Source organism: Etheostoma cragini, chromosome 6 (assembly GCF_013103735.1).
Source record: "Etheostoma cragini isolate CJK2018 chromosome 6, CSU_Ecrag_1.0, whole genome shotgun sequence".
NCBI lineage: Eukaryota > Metazoa > Chordata > Actinopteri > Perciformes > Percidae > Etheostoma > Etheostoma cragini.
This window is the reverse complement of record NC_048412.1, coordinates 20,385,941-20,404,498: the sequence shown is the minus strand read 5'-3', so window position 1 is coordinate 20,404,498 and position 18,558 is coordinate 20,385,941. Positions and strand designations below refer to the sequence as shown.

At 42.0% G+C, this 18,558-nt stretch overlaps 1 protein-coding gene across 5 annotated transcripts in view; it reads left to right on the top strand.

Moving 5' to 3' along the window:
* Positions 1-18,558, top strand: part of bcam (basal cell adhesion molecule (Lutheran blood group)) — a 50,276-nt gene that overhangs the window by 17,083 nt on the left and 14,635 nt on the right. For all 5 annotated transcript variants that reach the window (XM_034873231.1, XM_034873229.1, XM_034873228.1 and 2 more), the window contains exons 2-5: positions 15,929-16,056; positions 16,204-16,417; positions 18,224-18,297; positions 18,419-18,515. In XM_034873231.1, the coding sequence (XP_034729122.1) occupies positions 15,929-16,056; positions 16,204-16,417; positions 18,224-18,297; positions 18,419-18,515 (513 nt within the window). The remainder of the gene's footprint in view (positions 1-15,928; positions 16,057-16,203; positions 16,418-18,223; positions 18,298-18,418; positions 18,516-18,558) is intronic.

Genomic DNA, 18,558 nt, shown 5'->3' with positions numbered 1-18,558 from the left:
TGTGCACAATACGTGATCTGCATGCCACTTATGATATGTGTGCTTGCTCTGTCCATATGCTGAATGATATTTGAAATATGCTCACTATGTGTGTGTCTGTCTGTCTGTCTGTCTGTGTGTGTGTGTGTGTGTGTGTGTGTGTGTGTGTGTGTGTGTGTGTGTGTGTGTGTGTGTGTGTGTGTGTGCAGCTTTCTTCCACCTCCTTGCTCTACCCATTTATGGGCGAGAGGTGGCCCCGCACTATCTCCTCGTCTACAGCTTATCTCCCGGCCTGTCTTGAAGTGTTGATGCAGAAAATAGAAACTACTTTGTGAGAATGCATTCTCCCCCCCCTCCCCCCCATGTAAAATATGCATCTCAAATACAACAAAATTACCATGAGACACAAGCGATAATGCATTGTGACATGGGAAATGATGTAGGGTGCTTGGGTGTTTGAAACTGTTCACCACATGGTGTTGTATCCTTCTATAATGAGATATCTGCATGAGAAAACTGTTGGCATCAGGTTTTGAGACAGAAAGATATTTTAGGAAGCTGTCTGCATGCAAATGAGTGTGTAGCAACTGTATATCTCTAAATATATTAGCATTGTGTGCACACTGGTGTGTATATTTCTGTGAACTTTGCTTACAACTAGCATCTCACATTGTGGTGTTTTGTGGGTCTCTCCAGTACCCAGCCTCTCAGCCAGTCTTGCACCAGCCAGCCAGCCAGCCATGTGGTCCCTCTCCACTCTAATTAAGCTCACTGTGGTTCCAAACTCTAACCAGAAAAATACAACCTCAGTGCCAGACTCTGTGTCAGCTGCTGCCAAGACCTGTACATTGGTGTGTGTGCGTGTCAGAGAGAGACAGAGAGAGAAATTGAGAGGGCTCACAACCATATTTACCTCTCATTTTACCCTGTCAAGACAGGCAGCACTGGAAAAACCTAAGAAAAATGTGGAAGAGGAGACAACAGTACATCTACAGTAGACAGTATATTCAAGTGTGTGCCATGTTGACGGAAATAGGGAATTTAGTGGATTTACAAATCAAGAAGAAGAAAGAGAGGAATGCAGGAGAATAGTAATTAACGCTGAATTATTCTATCTGTGAGGGATCAGGGGGATTAATGAGGGCTTTGGTTTGGATTCTGCGCCTTTCTCTTTGTTTTAGCATGTGAGTCTGATTCCTCTGTGAAGACGTGTGTGAGTGTGTGTGTACCGTATTTGTCTTGCTGTACTCCAGAAGGCTCCATGTGTCTTTGCCAGTGGGCTTGCGACCGTATCTGCCAGCCAGCCAGAGATTTTGTGTGTATTGAAGTGTGACTTTGTACCCCCCACTTACTGAAGTTCATCCAAGCATTATAAGTTAATCCGCCATAATAGGCAAAAAGACAGAAAATGGGGGAGAGTGGTATGGTTGGAGGAGAAGGATCGGGGGTGGGAGGTGGGGCATCAAAAGGTAGAGAGTGTGTGTGTGTGTGTCTGTGTGTGTGTGTGTGAGGTATGCCATGCAGGAGACTACAGATTTAGGGCAAGACAGACCGTTCTAAATCTCCGGCTTATAAGCGGTTTTGGGACAGGGAGTGTTGATAGCCAAAGCAGGCAGACAGCTCATGTCGTTCAGATGAAATCATGGCTTTGACCGCCTCACCATCGCAACTATAAATCTACCCAAATACGATAAGAAAACACTGATTTGAGAGGAAGACAAGGTACACATTTTTTAAACTAATAAATCCTTGTTGGAGTATGATGAGGGGAGGAAAATAAGGTCAATCTAGTGGTTAAACTGACACATGGATGGCAATGGTGGCAAAGAATAAGCACAAGTAATGGAATGAGCAAAAAGAAACACGTGGGGAGGCTTTTGTTTGTGGATAATAAAAGTCATATAGTCCTAGCACACAATGAATGAGTTCACCTTTCAGCTGGGGTTTCTCATATATCTCAACCTCCCACTGAGTGTTGCCAATGTGAACACTGTATATAACTGTTTGTCCAAGATTAGGGGTTAGGGGGGAGGTAAAGAAGGGAGAGGAATAAGGCCGGAGGGCAGTTGCAGGGTAATTTTGGGATGGTGGAGGTAGGTTTAATCCAGCCTGTCTGGAGGCAGTGACCCATACTGTATAGTACATACACGCTGTCTCTCTTTTTCTTGATAACTCCCTGTCCTTTATCTTTTAAGTGTGCCATTTCTTTTGGTTTTGTTTTTCAATGTGGCTTTGCTTGAATACCTGATTTCCAAGGCTACCATCAACATGCACGCAAATATGTTTTTAAGAACACACACACACACACAAAGAGACACGTTCTTTTTCAGGCTTTTATTTCCACACTCTTGTTCCCTATCTCTGTGCAGTGTGTTCACCCCTTCCTCTCTATCCCCCTATCTGTCCCTCACACGCAGGCTTTACCAGCCTGCTGAGCATGGCCTGGTTTTAGAAATGGAGCAATGGATGGATAAGAAAACAGCAAAAGGCATGAGGGATGCAGAGAAAGGAAAGAATGGAGGAACAAATCAACGCATACTCCAGTGGCCTGTTATCTCATTACTGCGATACCGGCTTGTCACACTCGGCTGACTGGCCCCCTAAGGAGCACCCTCGCCCCATTATAAGACCCCCTTTATTCAGCAAGTGCTCTCGTATTTCAGCTTGGGCACAAAGAAGGGCAATTCTCTCTGGTTTTTGAGCTGTCCACACCAGATTTGTGTATCCTAGCTCAGCCAAGGCACACAGTCGGACATACAACAGGGTCAAGGCCGCATATACAGAAGCCTTGTCAGTTGCTAGTTATGAAATGATGCTTGCGGATAATGGAGGCTAATAGGGAGAGTGGATATCCATTTGTTCCACCATTTTCTGCCTATTCCAGCCTAGCCTAGTCCCATGTGAGTATTACAAGAGGGCTTCAAGAGGGAACTGCTGTCAGCTGAAGTAGTAGAAATGGTGTTCCTCTCTTTGGCTTCTTTCCCTCTCCTGACAAAATGAAGGCTCATTAGAGGGGAAGGGAGGGCTGTTTCTAAATGAGATGGGCAGAGTGCTACTCCTGCACAGAGAGAGAGAGATAAAGAGAGAGAGAGCAAGAATGAGAGACACATCAAGAGGACACATCAGAGAGAGAGAATGCTGACATAATGCAGTATTCGGAGTAGAAAAGAGGGATGAAACTATATATACTGTACAAGCAACAGTTTTACCATTTTTATCAATGAATCTGATAAAAACAAAGGTGGAAAAGTCAAACTATGTCCAAAGTAAGCAGGCTAAGTCTGGAGATGGCAATTTCCTGTGAAAATGACCATCCATGCTAACAATTTCGGGTCTTCGCAAAATCTCTGTCCAGACTAAAACTGCCGAATCTTTTTCAAACCGCTCCATTCTGTCTACTTATTTCATGTTTTAATACAGCCAAATTAGTAATTTGGTTCATAAAAAATATAACTGATAACCATGATCACAGTTATTTGACAAAGTAAACATAAATACAGCGTAACCTTCATTATTTTCATTAGCAGTATTGACATATAAACTCATCCACTGCAGCAATTTTGAAAAGCTCTTTGAGTGTGAGTCTTTTGAATCTTTTGATTTGACTGTGAAAAAAGAGCAGTTTCCTGTTGAAACACAAAAAAACACTGAGAAAATTTTCTTTCTTTCTTATTTAGCCAGCTCCAATTGTGGGTGTGTCCTCAATCTATTTATATAGAAATTTAACGTCAAGTATCTAAGTAATTTTAGGAAGAGGATCAGGCAGCAAACTATAGTGGCACCCTGGTGTTATTTACCGATAGTCCCTCTTTTCCCTCTCTTTGTTTACCTCAGCTTGTGCTGTGTGTGTATAACCCGTGCACCCAGGAACAGGCCTTCTGTCAAGCCAACAAAACACCTGGGTGCTATAATTCAGCATGAGACGAAAGCTGTGACAGTGGGAGGCTGCGCGTTTGAGAAATTGAGCTGTTGAGATATCAAGGGCAGGCAGGTGTGTTTGTTCGCGTGTTTTGCTCTCTTTATGAATGTAGCAGTAATCATACTGTGAATAGGCTACTGTAAATAGAACTTGAGACATTCACCCCTAGACTCATCAGTATTAAAATACACTCGGGTTGGCAGGACAGCTTGGTTCAGCCTTTACTGTGTGTGTGTGTGTGTGTGTGTGTGTGTGTGTGTGTGTGTGTGTGTGTGTGTGTGTGTGTGTGTTAGGTAGTAGTAAGGTTCCAGAGCAGTAATTTAAGACCCGCTGAGAGACATGTTTGCCTGCTTTTACTCTTTCCTTACCTTGCTACTTTATGTACTTTTTGTGTCTCGGCCTGTTTTTTTCCTTGATCTAACACACCGTGAATTGTTGTATTCTTAAAGACACACACACATACACATACAAACACTGTAATGGACACACTCCAGTGGTTTATTACAGTAAATTGGGCATACGAACTACCATACGTTGAGTATTTATCTGCACAGTATGCTAGGAAATGACTTGCAGAATGAATTGATTTAAGAATAGAGGGAGTGGGGAAGCGAGAGAGACGGAGGAGGCTGCAACACTTTGCCCTAACCCTTTTAGTGAGATTAGCTGTAGTCCTAATGTCTCTCCCCTTATTTATACTCTGAGTCAGCCTTTCTTCTCGCCCTCTCGCTGACAAATCCATCACGACTGTAAAAGAAAGTGTCTATAAATCTTCATTTTGAAAATTGAAAACCATTACAGTAACAAACAGCAGCAAAATGAGAGTAGTACAGTCAGTCCTGCAACAGCAGTGACCCTATTAATGCACAGTTTTGCCACTAATCCAAAACAACCTGGAGCCGCATGAGTCTGAAGAAAGTGGAAGGACAGTGAATCCTTCCTTGAAAAATAGAACTTCCTTGGATAGGCTTATTTTGACATAAAATCCCTTTACACACTGAAAAGTCATGGAGAACAATCATTTTTTTTAAATCATTGAGCTGCCACTGCTCTGTAAAATGGAGTAATAAACACTGAAGTACACAACCTAAAATGCTCGACAATTTCAAAATGTGGACTATCCTCCTTGAAGATACGTGTCCACAGCCTTTTGATAAAGCACAGATGTCTTATTTTCAATCAAATTTCTTCACTTGTGTATGATTTGTTATGCAATGACAGCAACACGTTAATATCCATTGCAAATGTCATCAGTCACACCAAAACTTAAACAGGCTACTAGCACAACACCATAACAGTTTAATATTTTATGCTGTGGCTCAGGTGGCACTTGGTCAATGGTGTCATCAGGGATACCTGGTCTTGGTGTTGGAGACTACAAATACGGAAAACCTGAGTGTGCAGAGTTTGAAAGACTTTGGTGTCTCTTTAAAAAAATACAGCAGTGAAGCAGTGAGGCCCAACACTCCCAGTTTGCCCTACCTCAGTTGTCAATCCTTCATTCTCCATCTATCCATCGATCGTCTTTCGATGGCTGTCCCTTTCCTTATTGGGGTCCTGAGAGGAATTTTAAAATATTTACTGCCTCGCTCATCACTAAAGGCACCTCATTAGGATATCCCATTATGAACGCCAGTGACATTAGCAGCAACATATGCAAGCAGATTGCCTCTGCCAAACATCGCATATCATTCTGGCCCATTAAAGCGAGTCATTTACCTTGATAAATAGGTAGAGGCAGAGGGGAATTGAGAAGACACGCGAGGGACCCTCTCCTTCCCTGACTTCATCTTTCTCCTTGCTCCAATTTTACCTCTTGCATCTGTGTGCAAGTTTTCTTTCCCTGGTTTGATGCTCGTGCCTGCATTTGCATCAGTATCCTCTTGCGTCTGCTTCTTCTCTTCTGTGAAACCCTCTTGCCTTCTCAACTCATCCAAACTTTGCATCACACTGCTTAACACTTTCCCAGTCCAACTTCTCTTTTCAATTTTTTTTCTTCCTGCCTCTCCCTCCATTCCTGCCTCCTCTCGGTTTATTTTGTGGTTTATATTTCACCAGGGGCTGTGGTTCAAGGAAGGAGGGAATAGCAAGAAAGACTGGGAAAGAAGGGGGAGAAAAGGACAGGGTGTGTTAATTGGAGTGCCTGCGGCAAGAGGGGTGGAAGGAAGAGGGAGAAGAGGGAGAAGAGGGAAAGGAGGCCCAGATTTAGAGGCCGTGAAACATTAAATATTAACACCTTTTCTCATCTCTGCCCCTTAAGTGACATCAACTGATTGGGTTCTCTCTCTCAGTCCATCAGGACACACACACACACACACACACACACACACACACACACACAACACACACACAACACAACACAACACACACACATACACACACACACACACACACACACACACACACACACACACACTCTTTTTCTCCTTTTGCCAAATTGAGTACCCTCTGAAAATGAAAGGCAGCCAGGAGATGACACAGTGCGGTAATTGGCGGACCTTCTGTGTTTTGTGCCCTTTTGTTGGAAAGGTAATGAAATTTCTCTTGATATATTTATCAAATCTTGCATGTCCTATATCGCCTTGCTTTGTTACCTCCACTGTAGTAAGACCCAAAAGTGAGCTCTAATAGGAGCAAGACACTGGCTATTGTCGTGCTAACTCACTGTTAATGGGGTCAGATACAATGGCACCAGATTGTGTCAGCTAAAAGATATTAGCTTTATAAGTGTCCTAGATAGTCTTAGTGAGGGATTATTTCAATTTTACTCAGCTAACTGTAATGGGGAAGGAGACTCAGAATCCTTTGGTTCATCAGTGAGACAATATATCACAGCTACTTTTGCAGAAGCACTTCTTACACAGCACTAAAACTCACAAGACTCATGTATTCATAGCTCTATTTTTAATCTCTTTATAAAACGCCTGGCTTTGTTTTCTTTTTTTTTCAACCATCGCATTCTGCAGGACTACAATGTCAGCACCACAAATTCATATTCTACTCATGTGCTCTCTCTCCTGTTTTTTTTCTCTTTCCTTTTTGTTTTCTCCTCCTCGTTCTCGTACTATTTATTCTTGTCTTGTTCATCCTTTTTGGGTCCTGACTCACTGGCTCATGTTTGAAGAGGACTGACATGCACACACACACACACACACACACACACACACACACACACACACACACACACAATCATTGACCTCACAGCCCCAAACTCCTGTTTGAATGGGGTTGACTTCTCACCCCGTTGCCAGGACTACAGGACCAGCAAGGGGGAATTTCCTGGTAGACAAAAGAGTGTCTGAGGGGCCGACCTTGTAGCCCACTTCACACTGTTTGTCTTGAGCCCCTAAACTGCCGTGAGATGACACGACACACAGCCCAGTAAATCTGTGATTTATTTGTCGCAACTGCGCACACTGTGATGTTACCTCTCTGCCCTCCACTTGATACAACAGACACTTTGATACACAAAGAAATCCACACACCCGCAGCTTGGCTGGCAGACATTTGCCGAGTCATTTACTTTTGCGATGACTTGTGGCTATGCATTTTATTGCATTGTGTAGGAAGCAGATGCTAATATTGTGGAGAAGACTGATGTGTACCCAGGCTAATTGCTAACGGCTTTATGTTTGCCTCAGCTGCATTACGTCAACGGCATGTCCCCGGGAACATCAGACCTCTCCTAAACTCGCGTCCTTGCTCTTCTGAGGCCGTCCTCTGTCTCTCCTCACTTGTTTTAAAACAAGTTCATCTCATGAATCCAAATGAAGTTAAAGTTTTTTAAGTGCTAATCAGATCAGCTTCACACATCAGTCATGCTAGAGGATCTCAGGCAAGAAGTTAATACAGGAACCTGACAGAACAGACAAATGAAGCTAACAGAAAAACTCTGGAGGACTTAAAAAAACAATAAAAGATTAAGCTACAGGATTATTGTCTAACAATTCTATTTCCCCCCCACAGTGTCTTCTTTGCCCCATCTCATATCTTCCATCTAGAGCAGACAAACAAAGGGGTTAAACCCAGTCTCTTCCGCTAGACTCATGACCTCTACAAACAGCTGCAACCTGCGTGTGTGTGTGTGTGTGTGTGTGTGTGTGTGTGTGTATGTGTATGTGTGTGTTTGTGTTTGTTTGTGTGCCAGAGGGTCCCAGGTGTGAATTTATCTCCTACCCTGGTGGTACATTGGTACAAGCCCAGACAGGAAGACAGACAGCACCCCCCGCCTTCATATCCTGTGATTGCAGTGCAAGGGCTCAGCATGTGGTATCTGAACATCCGGGATCAGTCTATCTCACCTTTAATCAAACAAACCCTCCGCTCTCTACAGTCTCAACACATAAAGATATCACACAGAACCCTCATAAAAAAAAAACACAGGCATAAAAAAACGAAGGTCAACTGACCCGTTCACAATAAAATTGGTGCACCAAACATATCAGTGTTTGACTCCAATCACAGTACCAGATATCATCTTTGAAGCACAATAGACCTCCGCTGTCGACTTGGGGAGTCGTGACTGCAGAAGCCTTTGACTGGCTTGTGAACGGTCGGATGAGATTTACAAGGCTGAGTGTCACTCCTCGATGTAAGTGGAGTGCAGATTTGAGTTGCGCATGCTCAGATTTAAACGGTTTACAGCACAACATGTCATACTGAAATTTGTCCATGAAATAATAAACTTCTCATTACAAACAATAACTGAAGATGGAAATCATTTCAGAAATCATTTCAAAAACGAATTCAATTTCAAAAATGATTGTTTGATTGCTAATGTTAGCTCAAAACACCATTCAACTGACAACCTTTGTTGTGTTTGATTGCTAACTTGTAGCCAGTAGTGAACAAACTTTAGAGACACTTGAAAATACATGCTTTTCTCGCCTACATTGAATTTTTCTGTTTATCTTTATTTTCTTTATAACAGTTGTTTCACTGTTATAAATCATCATATGTGTTGATGTTTGGGCTTAATCAAATCACAAGACCGTAAACTTCCAAATGGTGTGCTTCATGAGCCTGTTCATGAAGATTAAATGCTTGCAATTTATGAAAATGTGTATGAGTGGAGAAAATGGCTCCGCTTCAGTGGAGAAAACGTCCCGTCCATGGGACGGTGTCTCTAAAGAGGTCCATTTTTTCTTTTCCAAGTCTCTCGTTAGCGTCTTGTAGGCTACTACACTGCGCAAAATGACACATGCACGACTCAAACCTGCACTCAACTTACATTGGGTAGTGACACTGAGGATGATTCTCTGATTTCTGTTATTGGTACTTCAGAGTTCTCCCATACATGTGTTATTGAGCAAAAAAAATCTTTTTAGGGGATTCTTTTGAAATGACAGTAGGAGTTGATCAAAACTTGCAATAGTTACTTTTAACTTAAACATTTCTTTGGGGATGATGGAATAACAGAGCGCCCGCCCCCCAAAATCAGAAATACATTCACTCTATCGGTCAAATAAAAAAAAAATACAAGGCATTGTCTTTGGAAGAGTTCATCATGTACTCTGATGAACTACTATGAAGGCACTTGGGAAAGTGTCCTGCCTCATGGAACATCATAACACACAATAACAATCACAAAAAAATCATACAGAGAGCAAACAGCAGTCACTGTGAATACACAAGCACCCATGTTTGTAAAAAAGGTCAGCTACAAATCAATTATGATTATTTGTGCTGGTTTATGAAGAATAAACTCATTTCTTAATACTTTTCTGTGCTGAATCCGGTCATGGTGATTTGCATTGTTTAGGATATTTTGAAATCAATAGCCGATGTATGTGCACAAGCACCACATGTACTGTACAGGGTCAGGCTTTTGCTGGTTTTCACTGTATGTTTTTTTTTTTTTTTTTTTTGTCTCCTTGGTTGCTAAAAGTTTTACTTCTACAAACTATTTGAGTCTTTGTATTCTTGCCAAGGAAACGTCCTCTCTCTCTCTCTCTCTCCCTGTCTATCATCTCTGTGGCTCTGTGTGTCTCACTGTGCCTGTCTCTCTCAGTCTCTCCCTTGCCCTCTGCATGTGGCATTCATTGTTGGTAAGTGTGTGTGTGGTGGTGGAGGGTGTTTTGCAGCAGCTGCTCCTGCGCTGCACCTGTTCTTGTTTCATCAGTCAGGCGTTGACGGACTCCAGGCCTTACATGGACCCACCCTGACACTGGCAGTGGGTCCCCCCCCCACCACCACACACACACACACACACACACACACACACACACACACATACACACACAGATATATATATATATATAAATTATTTGCAAATGGCAAGAACACACAACATTAGCAAACATTGCCTTCTTCCAAGTGAGCCTCCACTTAAGTTCTGTTTATTTTTCCGCCTCACAGCTGACCCTCTTGAGTACATTTCCCAAATGGATTGAGGTTGTCCTCTAAAGTGAAACTCAGTAAACAATCTGCATTTCCTGAGGAGTGTTACCAATTTGCACAGCAGGCAGACTAATGACGGCGCTGAGCGAATGTGAAAGGCCTTAAACTCACAATTTTGGTGGGATCTAGTCTCTACCATTAACAGGCCATTATCAGTGAGAGAGGGCTGAGGGCACCCTGCCATGCCCCTCTACCACAACCGTACTCGCATACACCAAGTTGGATGCTCAAGATGATGATCTGAGTCAAACTGTGCTTGTAGTGGTGATAGTAACCATCACAACATGTGGTGGGAGTGAAGCCCCATTTGTACTTGTGGGAAGGTTTTTATAGCTCAGCAATTCATTTCACTCATTGGCAACCCCACAGCTACCCTAAAGGGGTGTATCAGGTTGTGTGGTGCTTTTATGTTGCCCAAAGTAACTGTTTACATACTTTCATTTAATTTGTGATAGAGAGTGAGACTCTTGGTGAACTTTGCAGTTAAGATTGTTTCATTAGATCAAAAAATATGTCTCCAGTTAATGAAAATGTTAAGATGACTTCCTTGGTGTTGTCTTCATTATCAACAGTCAATTCAATGTGGCACCTGAAATCAAGTAAAGCTGAAATGACTAGTTGATAACAAAACAATAAACCTGCAACTGTTTTTGATAATATTACAAACACACATAGGTCTAGTTTTTTTAAATTGTGAGGATTTGCTTTGTCTCATATGATATCTTTAGGGTTTAGAGTGTTGGTCAGACAGAACAATGATGATGAGGGAATTACCATGGACTTTGTGAGGATGTGTGGCATGTTTTTACTATTGATTTGTTAAATGAGAAAATAATCTTAAAATTAAGAGTTAATGGGAAGAGTGATGAGTTGCACTTCAATATTAGTTGTCGTTGTAGCCCTAATGTGTAGTAACATTTTTGAGAAGGTGCGTGTGAGCCTGAGTATGTAGCCTATATGTATATTTATAATTAAGTATAAAGAGAAATCCATTTAAACACACTGGAAGAGGTGCTGATCAGTGGAAAGTGATGCATGGAAATGAGAAAGATATTGTTATGTGTTGTTTTTTTATGACTGCTTGCCGAAAGTGACTCAGCCCTTGTGACATTGAAGCTGAAGGTGTCTTCTGCTGCAGGACGCCGTTTGCTTTGCCAACAGTCAAACACACTAATCCTGTTAGAGTCCAAGGATGTTTAAGACCGCACGCACATTAACACACACACACATGTACATACACACACACACACACACACACACCTTCTTACATTCCTCGTCTTTAGAGTACCACGTTGCACTGTTCTTTTTAGCATTTTACTCACCTCATAAATCAAGTCTTCTGTACACTCCTCTTCTCAGTGTTGGCACTAGTGCAGATCTTTACGCTCTATCTCTGTGATGCATGCTGACTTTGATCTAACACATTTCCCTCGCACCCCTAGCACCATTGTCTAGGTGTATACAGTAGACTTAAATAAAGGCTGAGTTGCCCTGAAAATCCATTACTGTTTGGTAGAGAGGTATTTGGGTTAGCAGAGGGAGAAGCAGGTACTATCAGTGAAAGGAGGTCCATGGTGGCTTCATAAATAGACTCTAGTTGGGCAACATTCATGTAGGTACAGTACACAGGACTCAGGACACACACACACACACAAACACACACACACACACACACACACAGTTTTCATTCTTTCACTCTGCCTTCCACCCCATTTTCTTAATTTCTTTGTGCCCTTGCATCTTGCCTTTTCTTTCTCCTTTCTCGTTACGTCTTTCAAACACACACATGCACGGACAAGACACACAAGTGAGTTAGTGCACTGGGTATTAAAGAATGCTCTTTGAGAATGAGGGATAAAAAGAAAGAGAGTCAGAGAGAGGGAGAGGCTCCTGGTTTGATGTCCACAATATGACAGTAGGTGAGGGGAGAACAAGAGAGGAAAAGAGGACAGTAGCAAGGATCCAGCTGTTTTTTTTAAATAATGAGTGGGGGTGCCCGCCTTGTGTGTGTTGTGTGTGTTTGAAAGAGATTGAGGGTGAAAGAGAAAATGGCTGAAAGAGAAAAACACAGAGAAAGTATTAAAGATGGTTTCACATTAAGTTTTCAGTAGATATGGGACTGACACGACTCTCTGGGTCTGCTCCACTCTGCTTTGACTGCAGACTTGGATCCTTTTTTTCTACACACACTGTACTTAACCCTTTTTGGGGTGGTTTGGTTGCTCATAAATATTGCATGCATTATTGATACAGTATACTGTAAGAGTGCATGTGTGTGTATCTGTACACAGGTCACAGTCTGACCGTCTCGTTTCCATCTGTCTTTCTACCCGGTCACGCACCCCATCACACACCACCTCACACACACTTTTCCTCTCTTTGACTAAATCCGATTATCTGGCCTGCATCAGTTAACGAGACCCCCATGTAGCTAGTCGCCCCCCTCCAACAGCCCCCTCTCTTTATTTCTTTCTTTCTCTCCCTCCCTCAGCCTGCACACACACACACACACACACACACACACACACACACACACACACACAGCCAACATACAAACACACATACTCCGCTCTAGGCTCAGATTGGACCGAGGACTCCTTTAATTATGCTTTAATTGTCCGTCTCTGTATCTCCATCTGCCTCGTGTGTAAGGTCGTTTGTTCTGTGCTTAATGCAAACTCTTTCCCCATAGACTAGTAGGTAACTCATATTATCCCATAAAAGAGCAAATTAAAGCTTGTAGCTGCTCTAAATGGGAGGATTCAGCTATTTACTTATAATATATACATAATAGCTGGCAGATTTGTGTCCGAGACTGAAAAAAGACGAACACACAGTTACTGTGTTTTCACACTTTTCACACACTTTCACTTGTGCAGCTAAAAAATTGTACTCAGCAGAAGAAAACATGATTGCTAATGTAAAATACAATGGCTTCACGTTGAGTTAATAATTCTGTTTTCAACTGATGGAAAACTAGATTTCTCACAAACATTGTCATACCTTAAATTGGAGATTTGTATTTTTTACTTTCAAAACCCAAAATACTTTAGTAAACGAGTTAAGATTTGGGCTGTCCGTGCATGTGCCAGTAAGTCACTTGATTTAATGTGGTATGTGTGCGATTGTGTATTTTTCCCATGCATCACTTAACAGTGACTCTTAAATCCTGAGTCCCTGCCTAAAAGTGTAGCTCTTGGTTTACTCACACATTCTTGTTCGTTTGCTTGTCTGGCTCACTTGCTGTTTGTGTTGGCGCAGACACAGAGGAGGATTTCCTTCTGGGTGACATCCCTCTTACATACTCAAAACATGAGACTCGGTTTGAAAAACTAATGTTTCACTTGAGAGCTACTGAGCCAACAAAACACTATTTAGAGAGAGGGGAAGAGGGGTAAAGATTAAAAAGAAAAAAAAAATAGATGCTGGTTAAAAATAGAGGCAAAGGAAGTGCAAAAGTAAATCAAGAAGTTAAAGAATACATCCGGGGAGAGACATGAGATCTTCTCATCAAGTGTCAGCACCTGACTGACCTTTGACCTCGGTGTGGTTTGTGGGTCATAGTGAATCCCAGAACTGACCCCGGTGGAATGTGTGTCACTAACACTCATAGCAGCACAGTGTGTATTTTTTACAGCTCTCCCTATTATTTCCTCTTTACCTTCTTTCCCTTCCATCCATCCTTAGCTCTCTTTCTTCCCCACAGTAAAGTGATAACAAGGTGGCCATTCCTTAGCCCCTCTCATCTTGCTTTAGAAATTTTTAGCAAACACTCTTTCATCTTCCCTGTCTGCATTTTTCTGCCCTGCTTTTAAAACAAGCCTATCAAACAACTATGATTCCCAGAGGTCCACCCTCCCCACTCCTGGCAAGTTTCTCACAACATGTAAATTATTTAAGTGCAGATTTTGTAGTCCAGAAATTGATGACATGATTAATTTATGTAATCATACAGAGTGTGGGGCTGGGTTGTTCATTAGCAACACGTATGAATATTAATTTGTGTAGATCTCTTGCTTTAAAATCATACTTAATGTTTGCAGAATAGAATGATTTTTGTAAATGTTGAGTAGTTGTTTACTGTTGCTTCCCTGACGCATCCATTATTTACTGTATACATGTTTCTAGTTGTAGTTAATTTCAATGACATTTTTTTAACATACTGCTGCTAGGTCCATATTGCCTAGGAAACCCCTGACGAACTTCAAATTTGAGATTTGCTCTGCAAGCCCGTCTGGCCAAGAGCTAATTCAAGCCTGTTTCCAATTTTTCAAAATCGAGGCACCAATCACAACCGCTTTACACTATGACGATAGCGGAGTGATGTTGAAGCATCTCTTTCATCGCTCTGATTGGGTTTAGGTCTATCCAATTGCACCCAGAGGCATTTGAGCCATGTCCGCTGGTGACGCACCATTGGAAATGGGCTGTGAATGAACCTTCCCCAGACCTACGCTCAGTTACAACTGAGAAGGGTCCGCTGTCAACCCGGCTAGAGTCCGCATCAAGTTGCAAAGACTGTCAAGTCAAGTCAAGGAAACTTTCCCACACACCATACAAGCCATGTAAAAATCACTAAACACAGGTAGACACTGAAGCCTAACATTCAACAATTAAATAGATAAATTAAACAATTAAACTACACTACCACAATTTGTTTAAAAGGCTGATAGCTAAATGATGCATACAGGGCTATGAATTATGCCTTGGGCATCATGATAACTTACTTCGTTGATTTGTTAGTCAGGACTGCTAAATTGATTTGGCAGTTTATCCCCACTTACTTAAACAACACTCCACTGCCTTCACGTGTTACTGTACCTCATGAGTGATGGCTCTGTATGTGCTGCAGTGACTTCATTAACGGAAAGGAAGCTCCTTCCATAGCTCTCCGTCCTTCCCCTCTCTCTTTTCCTCACCTCTCCCCTGAGTATTTTTCCAAAGCTAGATTGTACTGAGACACAGAGTTATAGTGTTCCCTATCCCCACTGGAACTAGTTTGGTGCCCTAGCTGCTACTCTCTCCCATTCATATCTGGGACACTTTGTGCATCCTAATACCTTTATTGAATGGAGAACACTGACAGTGACAAGGGCCTTCTGGTTTCCCTCGGGGTCCCTCAACAGTTTTCACTGCTGCGCATGCACCTTTAAGGGAATACTGATACGTATAACTTGCCATCCTTGAGTGAACAGCAGTGAACGTCTGCTGTTATCTGTTTGGATTTACAGCGGTTATAGATTCCATTGGAGACCCAAAGTCATGGTAAACAAACATGCTAAAAAATCCATTAAAACCTCTCAAGCCACTCCTGCAACACTATCCTTTTTTTCTCATTGATCTATATGTTTACTATGTCCAAACACCAGTTGTAGTCATTGTGGTTTTATTATTTCCTCCTGTCCCCCTTTCTGATGCAATACACAGTACTGAACTACTGAGGTGTTTGTGTCTTTGCCAGTCACTGTATATGTATTTGAACATTTCCAATACTATAATGCCATACTTTTTGTATACCAGCTTGTCCGGTCTACATGTTAACACATCACTACCAGTCTTTTTGGCTTCCCATGCTTGAGTCTCTTTTTAAGCGTATTCTCTCTGTCTGACTCTGTGTGTTTTTCTCTGCAGTTTGTAGTGAGGCTGTGACCGTGACGGTGACTTCTAAAGTGGAAGTGTTGAAAGGAGATACTGCCAAACTGCCCTGCACATATAACGTCTTACCAAAATCAAGCAACACTGTTGTTGAGTGGTACATTGTAAGTCATTTCCACTTAAAAATGTTCTTTGTTCAGATATTTTTAGACAGATAAAAAGCATCTTTGTATTTTCTGCATCTTTTTAATTCCTCGCCATGTTTCTTCCACCCTCTTTCTATATCTCCTTCTTTCCTTTCATACCTGCAGGAGGAGCAGGGAACCAGGAAGCGCGTGGCATTTACCCAGGGTGGTCAGGGAAAAAGCGATGATGGCACCCTTCTGTCTGGGCGGGTCACTATCGGACAGGACTTTACCTTGACCATATCCTCGGTTCAACCCTCCGACGAGCTCGTCTTCTACTGCCAGGTCACCGCTGGTCCGGCTGGGGTTGGAGATGCCCCCACGATGCTCAAAGTCTTCTGTGAGTTGGCCAGTGCCCTTTTGCCTTTTAAATGACATCCATGTAACCTTCTCAAAGTGGACACCCCTCCCTCAATCACTTTTCCATCAGTGGACTTGTTTTGTTACCGTCCCTGGGTTTATGGCTTTAATCCAATCTGTGTGCATGTCCATGCATACTTCTACTTAGAAGTGGCTTAATTGTACCTAATGCATGTAATGCATTTTGCTGATTACATTTCACACATTCTCTAAGTTACTCCATTCAAAACCTTCTTATGTAAGCTCTATATTGTACTGTATGAAGCATAATTTGTCACAATGGTCTACATGTGTAAAGTATAGAGCACCCTTCAGCTAGTATTTTTTCATCATGTGGAAGACTTTGGAACCTTTTTAAATGCCCGGGGTCACCACTTTCCTTTGATAAGTTGCCCAGAGGTCAATTAACCAAAATCTAATCACTCTTGACATAATTGATGAATAGTTCAATCACACCTGTCATGTCTCATATGTCACCTTAATAAGGCAGAGATTTATCACCAAGGCGCTAAAGGCTGACCCCTGCTGCAGTGCACTGTGTCCTTCCTCCTCCCACAGCAACCCCTGAGCAGACATCAATCATACTTTTAGCATTTAGTTGCCTAAATGAATGCCATTCATTTACATTTGGGATTGGACTGATAAATTACTCTAAGAGTTGTGTCGGTAGTATAGCAAAACAACCCTTTCTTTAGTCAAGCTCCCACTTGAAAAATAGATTACAAGTTAACCATAAACATCTAAGCTATGCACTCAGAAGCTCTGAGGTTTAAAGCAATCACATAAAATAAGCTATTAATTGTGAATGGTCCAGTCAGTGGTTGACAATACCTCAATGCAGTTCTATTTGACAAAAGCCTTTTTAGATGTACTTAATGCCCACAGAAACAGCCGGGCTCACAACCCAGCCATTACTCTTTGTCCACATTTGACCACTTGACTCAATGGGGGATGAGTTAAAGTGTGTCTGTCCTGCCTTAACTTACTTAGACTGAGTTATGAGGTCCCCTGAAGGTTGAGATTTAGCAGTGAAAGCCTGTTTTTTTTCTCTCTGGTAGATGGTATACAGTATGTCTTCTAAGCAGAAACACACTATTAGAGATTAAAAATAACACTGCCTGTACTTCTCTGTGAGTCTTAACTCTCTTAACAGTAAAATGACTTGAGGTACGCTAAAAACATTTATTTGGCTGAATGTAAGAGGTTGCAAAAGACAGTTTTAGTCCTTTTTTATTATTACTATGTAGACATATGGCTGTTTGCTTTGCACAGTATGCGGTAAAAGAATGGCTATCGAAATGCTTCAGCGGGTTTGGGAGCAATGTAACAAAAAGGAGTAAACGAAAAGAATCGAGTGAGTGAGTGAGACAGAGAGAGGAATACTCATCTACTGTTTATTTTTTATAAGCAGTCAGCAGCTGCAGGCAGTGATAAGATGACCTTGCATTTGAACAAGTGAGCTCGGGAATAAAGCAGAGAAACAAGTAGGGACACCCACAAGCGTGGTAGTGTGTGTGTGTGTGTGGGTGCATATGTGTATGTGTGTGAGCCAGGGAGAGGGGGAGTGTGTTTTTTGTTTTTTGACCCTTATCAGCTCGTGTGAACCAGGTCACACTGGAATAATGTGAAGCAGGATATTTACTGCTTAACTTAATTAACAAAGTTATCAGCAGGCATGTGGGTTGGATTGCATATATAGAAGTGGAATTTGTGTCTATGTAAAAGGTTTTTCTTCCAGTGAATCATAATTTTGAGTTCTAACTTTCCTTTTTTACTTCTGTCTCAGTTGCTCCAGAGAAGCCAGAACTCACCAAGCCGTCAAGTCAGGCTATTACGGCGGGGGAGACTACCAGCTCTGAGGTGTGTTCGCAGTAGAATTTGATGAATCCTGTGTTTGAGTTTCTCATTTCCCATGAAAACTGAAAGAACTTTTTCAGTCGAGTTTCTTTTGTCCCAACCTGCATTTGTTCATGTGTATCAGATTGGGAGCTGTGTGACGTTGAATGGACATCCCCAGCCAAGAATTATCTGGTTTAAAGATGACCAGCCCCTACCTGAGGTCAAGGACAGGAAAGAGAGTAAGTGCCATCAGGCTGTTTGTTAGAATTCCTGAACAAATAT